Below are 12,196 nucleotides of genomic sequence, written 5' to 3'. Positions count from 1 at the left end.
ATGGTCCCCCTCCTCCCTGTTACAACCCCCCCCCCCCCCAACACAATTTACCCCTTAATATTAACTTTGTACTGTTGGAACAATATTTTTAATAACCTGCTATAAAAAAAAGATGGTTTTGCTGAATTATAACATCTGGATTGCAGCAAAGGATCGCTTATAACAAAAAAGAATTTAGCGTTTAATCTACTACAATGGATCGTTTTGGCAAATATATATTTCTCGCCTATTTCTGTTCACCAACTGGTCTCTTCTTCGTTGGCCATGTTGCTTTATCACCACAGCCATGCTTAATAACCCTGGCACCCTAGAACTCTCCTGGACACAGTTCCTATTTTTTGCCGTTCACTTGTAATATTTTATTTGCTGTTTCTTTATGGCTGCTAATACATCTAATGGGCTTTTTTATCACAAGCCTTTGGAACACTGAGTATACCATTAACACACTAGATGGACGATATCTGTGGGGAAAATAGTGTTATATGAAATCCAGTACAAAAACAGCCTTGTAGACTACAACAGAAAACGATATCAGGAGAAGTGGTGAAATCATTAACACAGAGAAACTGAGGGAGAAAATGTAAGAAGTCCAGCAAATGATGAGGCCATTAGAGACAAAGCATTATTTTTATTTCTAATAGTTGGCGAAGGAAACTGGTCATGTCTTTCTGAAAGGAATCATTCAAGTAAATAATCACCATATTGAAATCGGAGAAACCACAGAGAACCTAAAATTTAAAACGGGTATTTGAGCCTCTATTGTCTTAAATGTTTGTCCAGTGTCTTATCCACTGTGGCACCTCAATCAGGAGGAAGGAAAGTAGAAACTACTATCAATATGTGAGAAATATCACAAACTTAAGGAAGGTAGTGAATTATAGATAAAAAGAAAATCAGGTAGTGAAGATATGAGGGTTATATTCACAAGAGTATGAAAGATATCTTCCCAAGAACTGAAGGAGATGAAAAGCAAGTTGCAAAAGGCATAGACAAAAGGAAGGTGTGAACAATTAAAAAATAAGACAATCTGAAAATTACAGTTGTTATTAGAGCTCCACAGCTATTAAAACTAAACTATCTTCAATTTTACAATAATGGAAATTCTGGGACTGATATAATAAATTAAGATGAGGAACGGTAAAAACTCACACAAACACAGTAGGTGATTAGATGTACGAAGTGAGGAAGGGTGAAGATATAATGGAAAGCATGAACGATGGAGAGAGATGCAGCTCTCAGGAAAAGGGGGGTTTAGGTGACAAATTGATACAATGGGTTCCTCTGGGTAGCCCATAAACAGGTTGGCATAGGACAATGAAATTTGGGTAATCGTAACAGATCTACAGGTTTTTCAGTAACTTTAGCCAGCAAAGGAGTAACTTTACATGCAAAGGAGAAGATGTCGTTGGCCAGAGGATTAGGAAGAAGTTGTTGGGTTTTGTACCTGGAAAACACACAAAAGCCACAGGCATGATGGATGTTTGTGTCCTATTAGGCAGACTGCATAGGGACGGTTACGAAATCCAGTAGTAATGGGAGAGTAAACATGAAGAGCTGGTGGAGGGTCTTGGATGTTAAAAGGAAGACTGCAGGCAATTAGTCTGAGTCGGCAGTCTATAAAGGTAGAGGATTTTTCTGGGGAAGCAATGTAACCAGCCACGATGGGGTGACCAGGAGGGACGCCAGTGGATTTGGGTTTCTGGCATTTAGGGGACATGTAAAAGGTGGGAATGCAAAATAGTGTTAGCGGATGGAGGGAGGTGGATTCAGGTGTCAATTTTAGGATGGACCATTTCATTTTTTTACCATGAAAATTGCAGAACAAAATGAAACAATAAAAATCCAGACCCCCCTATTAAGAATAGGTTTTTATTTAGTTTCTGACCTTGTGTCCTCCTTGCTTGAAGCGAGGGAGTAATGCCTTTAGCACCATAAATTTTCCAGAGCTGGTTACCAAATCATCAGTGACAACCATGCGGCCATTGGAAACTGGCATCCTAACAAGGTAGGGATGATTGGATATCTTGCGTAATTGCATCCCCATGTTGAGAGGTGTCAGTTCTACTGAGTACCCGTAGCTTTCAGCCAAAGCTCGGGAATTGCCCTCACTATCTGAACTGAAAAAAGCACCTAAGATTCAGAAAGTAGTAAACTGTTTAGATTATAACATTATAACCACAACATATGGCATTAAAAAATGACTGATCTAGAAAAGAGAGACTAAACTAAGGTCCATTTGATGTGGAACACACTATTGCATTTGCTCCAAGACACTCCCTACTATAATAGTTAAAACATTTTTCTCCAAAGCACTATTGCGGTTGCTCCAAGACAGTCCCTACTACAATAGTTAAAACATTCTTCTCCAAAGCATTCACACTGATGCAATGTCATTGACACAGAAAATAAAAACTACAATAATTGTCTACAGTAACGAATAGAGAAAACATCAATGTGACTCATGATCATATTATAGGGAGAAAACCACAATGGAATGGTGTAAAATCCCTAATCTTTAATGTTACATTCATCTGTGACTTACTTTTTGATTCAACAGGTAATTTGCTTCTACATTTAATTTTCTGGCACATTCAAATCAAATGTGAAAGCTAGGTTTTCACCTTACTCTCAATAGTGATGGGCACACCAACATCTCGACACGGTGCTGGACCACAATACAACTGACTCCCTCTGCACTGAACCTGAAGTACTGCAGGCCTGACACATGCACTGGAACCTGGACACTCCATATTCTTCTACAGTGATCATCCGACAAATTTTGCACTTGTCAATGAAGATAACCAGACACCGCTGGTCCTAGCTCAAGTCTAGATGTTCTCTTGCCTGCCTTATCCAGACACCATGAGGTGGTGGGCTTTTGCTGCCATCTGTAGTGGAAACTTAAAGAGGCCAAATTGATATGTGGGGGAGAGAGAGAGAGAGAGAGAGAGAGAGAGAGAGAGAGAGAGAGAGAGAGCTGCATACTATGAGTCAACACAGCCTTCCCAGTTGCTTCCATGTATGCACTACCCAGTTCTATTGCACTCTCTTCAGTCTACCTACAAGTTATAATTTGTAGGTAGTGGTCATCTGACCGTGTTTTAGGTTGCAGGCCTGGCAGTTTCCATGCTAATGACCCCTTTTGGTGTAAAGTGATGATGTGTGCAAGGCCTAAGCTTGGGATGCAATCCTTATACAAGCCACATCACCTTGTTCACACGTATGGAGAGACAGTATGCTCCACCAAACTGTACTGACTATGACAATTCAGGCTTACTTTTACCTCCGTTCCATATTACACAGTGATTTGATAGACAACCAAACAAACAATGCAAGTCATTACGGCCATGAAAAACATTTTCCAAGCAGTTTATAATTACTGCATCTGTGTGTATACTTCACAAACCACCTTTCAACATGTGGGCAGTGAGGGCTACTTCAAGTATTGCTAACTTTTTCCCCATTTCTAGCTTCAATCGTCAGTGAAGAACAACTGTAAGTAACCCCTGGTATGAGTCCAAATCTGATTTTACCAGTTTGGTCATTTCACACAAGGTGTGTGTCAGGAAGTAATACATTCATTGACTCTTTTCGGAACGTAACACTTCTAGAAATTTAACAGATAATCTCCGTATGATGCACACCACCTCTCTTGTAACATACGCCAGTGCAGTGTAATGATCCTACTGTGCATACTACATGCACTCTTAATGAAATACATCATTCTCCCACATTTTACGCTAGTCCTACCTGGCAAGGCTCACATACTGACAAGTAATTCTCAATAACCTTTTGAATGAAAGTTTGCGAGATACTTCCTTCATGAACACATTACATTTCCTTAAGATTCTTCCAACAAATCTCAGTCTAGCGTATCAGGCAGTAACTCAGATATTTAGCAGGTTTTAACGTTTCTAGTGATGGATCTCGAATACCATATCAAACAATATTGTCTTCCCACGTATTTATGATCAATACCTTAAATTTCCGTATGTCGAGAGTTAACTGTCTGTCACAGCCCATGGTGTTGATTCTCCGCAGGACTTCCTGCATATATCTATAATTTTCTCGTACTGGAACTTCTCTATACACTGGAGCATAATGAGTAAATCGTTTCATCGGCTGCCCATTTTATCCAGCAATTCATTTGTATATATCGCAATGAGTAACAATCCCCTGTTGCACTCTTTAAATCATTTTTACATCAAGTATTTCACTTGATTAAGACTACACATTTCATTCTATCTGCTAAGAGGTTCAGAGTCCAAGGCTGAACTTGGTCTGATGTTCTGTAAAATTGTATCACAGATGACAGCACAGAACTGCACCGAAGCCTTATTGAAAAGTCAACTAACACAGCATTCTTGTGGCCAATATTACCTATTATTATTATTATTATTATTATTACTGATGTCATGGACAAGAAGAGTGTCTAGAGCTTCACAAGACTGCTCTTTGTGGAATTCATGTTGATTCTAATAGATGAAATTTTTGTTAAAAAAATATAATACACAATCACTAATGAGTTCCACAATTTTAGAACAGTTTGACACAAGAAAAGGTATGTATAAAACAAGATGTATGTATATAACAGAAGGTGTCCGATTACTAACACGCTGATTAAATGCACAAAACTTCTCGGGAGAATAAATGGCTCACCATGGTAGATATGCACAATATTTTAACAGCAAACACTGATGTCAAAATGGGGACCCACACTGACGTCAAAAGGGGCCAGAGCACTCGCATTTCACTTTTGCAGAAAACACTCACTATCCCTACTCACTGCAGTGATGGACCAAGTGTTCCCATATTAGAGGGGCATCCCGGGGACTTTGCTGAACTTGCTGTCACTTTGGCCAACACCTTCAGATGACATGTCATCCTCATTCAACCTTTGTATTTTGCTCATCAAATTCTGGTTTTTAACTTTTGATGTTTCTTAAGCAGATGTAGGGCAGGACCTTAGGCTTCAATGAGGTTATACTTTGTGTTTTATTTAATGAATACTTCTGCAGTTTTAATTTCAATGTTCTCTTTCACAACATTCTCAAATGTTGGAGATTTAAGCCATTACAGTTGTTCCGTATGTTTTATTACCAACTAATGTGTTGGGAATACTACATACTGAGATGGATATACCAATGACCAATTTTATCATTTCTGTGTTACAGGAATGGGTGTACCAACTATCAAATTCACCAGTCTCTGACCCGTTCTGACATGGCAGTTCTAAGGAGGAGTCAGATAAGCCTGGGGTGGTTACTTTTTTTCTTTGCACTGATGCTACATCTAGCTGTACTGCCCACATAAGAGAGATTCACAATTCCACAATTCGCTCACACGCCAAAATCGGATTTCTTTTGGACAGTGTAATGGAAATTAGGAATCTCCACAAGTAGGAGTTTTAAGCGTATCCCTCTTACACCTCTCCTGTGGTGATTTGCTGCATGCTTCTGCTTGGTGATCTTTTTTGAGATCAGAGAATGACAAGGTCATGCTGACAAAATAAACTTTAACCCTAACACTGTTTATTAAAGAAGGATGCAACTATCATTACCACATGTATCAAAATACATATTGAGTATTACAGTGTATCACAATGAAACTCTGGAAGTACCATATTTACCTGATAATAAGATGATGTTTTTACATTGTTTACTAGAGTATACAGGAGTCGTCTTTCATTTATAGCCGAAGCTTTGGATACTGAAGTCACATGCACATTTATTTTGAAGAATTCAAGGGCAGGGCTAGGTTGTGTGAACAGCATTTAATCAGCTTTAGAATATGTTGGTGACATTCAGATGAAACAAGATGGAAAATTAATCCATAATGAAATGTCTAATTAAATCCTTCATATTAAACTGAGTGTAATTTTTGTGAGGATAACAGCAGCAAGACCTGTCATGGTGATAATAGTATTAACAGACATCAGATCATGGGATGTGTGGAAGTTCGAGAATCAGACAGAATTATGATTGTAATCTTCTGTTTATGTATTACTTGCAGTTGTTACATATGACTCGCATCATAGAAGATATTGCAGTCTGTGTTCCACAGTTGCCCAAGCACAGCACCATGGAAGAGTGGGAGGGTAACAGTGACACAAACTTGGCTGACAATAGAGGAGTACAGGGAAGGATAGCAAGCAGATGGCAAATTATGTCTTGTTGCCAACCACGGGGATGCATCCCGTGTACTTTGGCTCTTTAGGGACGTCTGCCTCGTTTAAAACTGTAGTTTGCCTGAACCCACTTTTAGACTGAATTGAGTCGACTTTGAAATTGGACAAATACTCAACAATAGTATTCATTTCTGCAGGATACGGTAAAAGTCTAAACAGAAGCCACTGGCATACTTGTATGTTTCAGGTTACAATGTTGTCAATGCTCACTGTGATATATGATGGGAACCAAAGAGGGCAAGTCAGATGACACTGAAGTTTTCGGGTCAGTATACAATCTAAATACAATATGTATTCTGATAAAAACAGCTGTGTTCTCAGGTCCCACAGTAATTGCAGATATTGCAACAAATTTGGAAGAAACAAACAAATATTTCTAGCAATGAAGATGCGTATTTCACAGCTGTGCCATTAGGATGATGACAAAGTTGTGATATCACAGACGGCAGGGTTAGTAAGCGAAAAATGTAGAATAGAAAATGGTTCACAAATTAATGTAAACCATTAGTTTTGTAAATTTCTCCTTTTCGCATTTGGCCTGTGTGTGCTTTGCATTTCAGAAAGGCTTCAGCAATAACTTTGCCTCAGTTCTTTAACTACACACACCACCTCATCACCTGTCGAAATGCCTGTGCAGCAAAGCTTCGATTGCTTTACCCAATACATTTGGTAGTTGTACTGCATCAAAGACTCTGATGAAGGACAACAGCTATAAAAATTTGCATTTCATCGCTGGTAGAGTCTTTCTAATAAGAAGTATGACGCGCTTCAGCATACTTGTTTCCTTCTGTGATAACAAGGATTATCAAGTCATCATGAGACCTGATCCAGGTAACACACAGCGTTACTTACACAGTTGCTAACTAGACGAATTGCAAGGGTTACTGTGAATGAAATTCTTGGAGGAGCTTGTTGGAGTACAGTAGGTGCTTTTCTCTCTCACCATTGGTGAGCACTAATCAAACAGTTGTTTGATGAACTGTTGTCACTTTCATCAGTCTCCAATGAAGTAACATCAAATTCTTTTTTATTTTCCGATCCGCTAAGTTCAACACCAAACTCAGGATCATTATAGCCATCCATTTTTGGAAGCACTGCCTAGCCAGCAACACAGATAAGAGGCTCAAAGCACGCATTTTGTTGTCAGCTATCGAGAGCTGCACACAATAAAGGCTACATTTAGTGGCAACCATCTAATCCAAAACATGGCACCCCGGCTACAAGTTCAGGACTATGTTCTCTAGTAGCTGAACACAACTATCAGCACTGAAATGGATATCGACCAGTTTTTACATTCACTAAAGTTTGTCCTTCTGGTGTTCAAGTATGCACAGGATTTTGAAAAATGAGGTAACTCGCAACTTACGTTAGGGGTTAAACCACTGGCGCTATTTGAGTACAAGACAAGCTTTGTTCAAATGCTGTACAATAATCTTTTTCTCACAAACTATAAAAAAATAAGAGGATTTTGATCAACTGAAGGTGTGGACTCAACTTTTCAAGACTATCATGAAAGAATATAGGGAACCTTGCTAACCATTCAAGCTGGTAGTTTGTGTGCAGGTACCTAGCCCACTGGTGTTAGTTTACACAGTCAGCTGCTAAAGGAATGCCGAGTTTTATTTACACTGCCCTATTGCAGGAACTACCTGCAAAATATTAATGAAATCATCAGTAACAGCTATGAACAGAGCCTTGCTACAGCTAAAACATATATGACCACTGAAAATGAACTATCAGTGTGGTATACACTGAAGTAATCTTTGAGACAGAGTCCCACATTAGAGGCATTTCTCTCAAGTTTCCAGCAGTTGTTTGAGCCACAGCCTAAAATTTGTATGTGCATTTTCTTTTGCCTGTTAAATGACTCGATAAATGATAATAACAGTGGGCACATAAACATTTGTTAACATTCTAAATATTTTCAATTACCACTTCACACTTTCAGTTCTTATATTGTTGTTGTTGTGGTCTTCAGTCCACAGACTGGTTTTATGCAGCGCTCCATGCTACTCTATCCTGTGCAATCTTCTTCATCTCCCAGTACCTACTGCAACATACATCCTTCTGAATCTGCTTAGTGTATTCATCTCTTGGTCTCCCTCTACGATTTTTATCCTCCACGCTGACCTCCAATACTAAATTGGTGATCCCTTGATGCCTCGGAACATGTCCTACCAACTGATCCCTTCTTCTATTCAAGGTGTGCCACAAGATGTGTGTCCCTAATTCTATTCAATACCTCCTCATTAGATATGTGATCTACCCACCTAGTCTTCAGCATTCTTCTGTAGCACCACATTTCAAAAGTTTCTATTCTCTTCTTGTCCAAACTATTTATCGTCCACGGTTCACTTCCATACATGGCATCCTGCATTACCCCTATTTGACTTTGTATTAATAACCCTGTAGTCACCTGACCAAAAGTCTTGTTCCTCCTGCCACCGAACTTCACTAATTCCCACTATATCTAACTTTAACCTATCCATTTCCCTTTTCAAATTCCAATTTTCTAACCTACCTGCCCGATTAAGGGATCTGACATTCTTCGCTCCAATCCGTAGAACGCCAGTTTTCTTTCTCCTGATAACGAAATCCTCTTGAGTAGTCACTGTCCGGAGATCCGAATGGGGGACTATTTTACCTCCGGAATATTTTATCCAAGAAGACACTATAATCATTTAACCATACAGTAAAGCTGCATGCCCTCTGGAAAAATTACTGCTGTAGTTTCCCTTTGCTTTCAGCAGTTTGCAGTACCAGCACAGAAAGGCCATTTTTGTTAGTGTTACAAGGCCAGATCAGTCAATCATCTAGACTGTTGCTCCTGCAACTACTGAAAAGACTGCTGCCCCTCTTCAGGAACCGCACGTTTGTCTTGCCTCTCAACAGATACCCCTCTGTTGTGGTTGCACCTACAGTAAGGCTATTTGTTTTGCTGAGGCACACAAGCCTCCCCACCAATGTCAAGGTCCATGGTTCATGGGTTCTTATATTAGGACAGTTTTTTCTATTAGGACAGTTTACAGTTCTGAATTTATTTTACAATTCTTCCACTTCCTGACAAATATCTTAACAGTGTGTCATAACAGACATCCTTAACTTAGTTGACACAGTAGTATTGCACTTTGTCACTAGATGGCAGAACATGGCGAGTATGTGATTGGGTCACCATCAGTGCACACGCTCATGGCCTACGATTATTAACTTGGGTTCCTGACTTTAGGTGTTAGCTGCACCTGAGGGTACAACTAGGGAACGGGATTGAATCCTGCCCTCCACCTGCTTCAAACACAGTCAATGTTATGGCTAGAAATCTAAATAAAAACACCCAGTGTGAATAACTTTCTTCAGAAGTATTAAGAGGAAATTTGTGTGAGCATCTCACTCTTAAATTTTTGTGCATTGTACATTAAAAGATTCCACTGTAAAATCTTGCCTTCAGTTTCCAGTTGCAAAGATAATTCAATGGATAATTAATAACATGCATTTTCAAAAACTAAATTTCCATGCATATCACACATTAAATTGCCATAATTTGAACACACACAACATACATAATTTTACACAAAAATCAGAAGAAAATACTATTATGTTCAATTATACTCTCAGTTACACACTTTTTTTCTGCAAGCAACTACTAAATAAAGTAAAATTGTGCATAAAAGGTATGCTGCTACACTTGTCAACTATTCCGATTTCAACAACACACGCTCTCGTGCACTGAGGGCAATTTCACTGTACTACTGAGTGCTGCAAAGGTGACCTAAGTACCTACACACACGCACACTCACCACATACCTGATTTTAGTTACATTAGTAGGAACATTACATAATGGAGCAGCAACAGAATTCAGAGGCTGTTTCACTGAAACTACGTATCCATCACAGCTGTCACTACATGCTGTCAGACCTTCCTCTACGAGATCTTCAGGTACAGGGTGCTGGGACATTTGTGATAATATACTATTTACAACATTGTCTGGATAACCTCTGAATTTATCATCAGCTTGATTATCATGTGTGTCTGTGGATTCTAAAATAGAACGGTAAAACAAGAGTTCGCGCATAAATATATTCTCCAAAGGCAAGTCTTCAAAGGACTGATCAGCAGGAAGAGGGATGGCTGACATCCTCCTGATTATGTCGACATACCACAGTTCTGGATAGCCTTTATATGGGTTCTCCTCATAGTCTTCTTTACGTTTCTTGCTTTGGGCCTCTGTTAATGCTGAATATCGGAGGAGCTCACGATGCAGCAGCACTTCACACGTTGAATTACGGCACTCATTAATCAACTTATCCTCCATAGTTTTTGAAAGCACTCTTGGTTTCTCTGATATGCCTGGATCAGAATCATCATCTGAATTACTAGTATCCGAGTCATAAAATGGACGCTTGTTCAATGTGCACCTCCGCTTCTTTCGTGGGCCATACAAATCTTCTTCTTCTTCCTCTTCTTTCTGTAATAAATCAAGCAATACATGTACAAGTATTTGAATGGAAAATTAGGGCTACATCTAAGACAGCATACACTGTGCAGCAGACTATGTTAAATGTTTATCGCACTATTGCAGTTGATCTTAAACACACATATAGGGTAATTGTTCTGTCAGTGTGAGCAAAGAATACACCAACTAAGGAAAAATTCGACAACACACATGCTTTGGTTCAAAGGTGGTTTTTATTTCTCTATTGACACTTCCTGGTTAAACAATTTTAGACCTGAATGTCAACTCCACAGAGAGGTAAGAATGGAGGCGGAGCAAATATGACAGATGTCTTCTTCACATTGTATCCACAAATTTTTTTTCAGTCTATCAAAAAATTAAGAGTTCCAGAGTTGGTTTTAAGTGTAGCACCCAAAACCAAATGCAGAGAGAAAGAGTACGACTTAAGTCGGTTTCCAGAAGTTACATATTCATTTGTGTTTTATGGCCTAATTTAAGTGACACTACCACTTTTCAAATAATTCAATGAACTTTTCAACTAGATGTACTCATTTTTGCGTGTACTGAATACAGTGGAGCTCTTGGATAACACATTAATTATAAATCTGCCTCATTTCTCGTTGAAACTTAGCCATATATGCAAACTTCACACATATGTAAGAAACTTGCCACAATCTTTGGCGTGATGTCAGTTGTGAATTGTGTAGTATGATGACCAGATTTCTCTGACAACGGATGAAGCACAATTTGAAGCTTACATCGAGCAACTGAAAGTTAATGTTGGAATATCAACAACATTATGAAACAGACAAGACTGCTACTTACAAAAAATATGACACATTGAGTTTCAAACAGGCATAATGAAAAGTTGTTATGTACTGAGCTTTAGGACTTCCTTCAGAAAAGAAAAAGAAACACACATTCACATAAGCAAGCCAGAATTCTGATGGGAGCAGCTCGAGATAACGCTTGTGTGTTTGAGGTGCACTTGGGTGTGTGTCTTTTTTCTTTTCTGAAGATGTCCAAAGTTTACAGTGTTGCATTTTCCATTGATACCTGCACGAATATCAAGTTGTGAGCAATCTACATAACTACTTTGTGATGTGTAAGCATGGTAAGAGAAAAAGGTAACTATTCAACATGTTGTTGTTGTTGTCTTCAGTCCTGAGACTGGTTTGATGCAGCTCTCCATGCTACTCTATCCTGTGCAAGCTGCTTCATCTCCCAGTACCTACTGCAATCTACATCCTTCCGAATCTGCTTAGTGTACTCATCTCTCGGTCTCCCTTTACGATTTTTACCCTCCACGCTGCCCTCCAATGCTAAATTTGTGATCCCTTGATGCCTCAAAACATGTCCTACCAACCGATCCCTTCTTCTAGTCAAGTTGTGCCACAAACTTCTCTTCTCCCCAATCCTAATCAATACCTCCTCATTAGTTACGTGATCTATCCACATGTATAGACAATATAGTGCAGCACTGAGTCGTCTGAACACCAACCATGCTTCTGAATGCCAAAGTTGAGTGTGCCAAGATCAAAGTGCTGCTGAGCACTCA

The 12,196-nt window shown here is 39.2% G+C and overlaps 1 protein-coding gene across 2 annotated transcripts in view; it reads right to left on the bottom strand.

Moving 5' to 3' along the window:
• The window catches only part of LOC126278353 (uncharacterized), a 138,950-nt gene that overhangs the window by 41,585 nt on the left and 85,169 nt on the right, over positions 1 to 12,196 (bottom strand). The window contains exons 14-15 of one of the 2 annotated variants that reach the window (XM_049978408.1): positions 9,989 to 10,650; positions 1,886 to 2,117 (exon numbers count right to left, since the gene is read on the bottom strand). In XM_049978408.1, coding sequence (XP_049834365.1) covers positions 1,886 to 2,117; positions 9,989 to 10,650 — 894 coding nt within the window. The remainder of the gene's footprint in view (positions 1 to 1,885; positions 2,118 to 9,988; positions 10,651 to 12,196) is intronic. The other variant, XM_049978409.1, reaches the window with a different exon arrangement.

This window comes from Schistocerca gregaria, chromosome 6 (genome assembly GCF_023897955.1).
Source record: "Schistocerca gregaria isolate iqSchGreg1 chromosome 6, iqSchGreg1.2, whole genome shotgun sequence".
NCBI classification, from domain to species: domain Eukaryota; kingdom Metazoa; phylum Arthropoda; class Insecta; order Orthoptera; family Acrididae; genus Schistocerca; species Schistocerca gregaria.
Note: the sequence above shows the minus strand (reverse complement) of the source record. Positions and strands in the feature narration are given on the sequence as shown.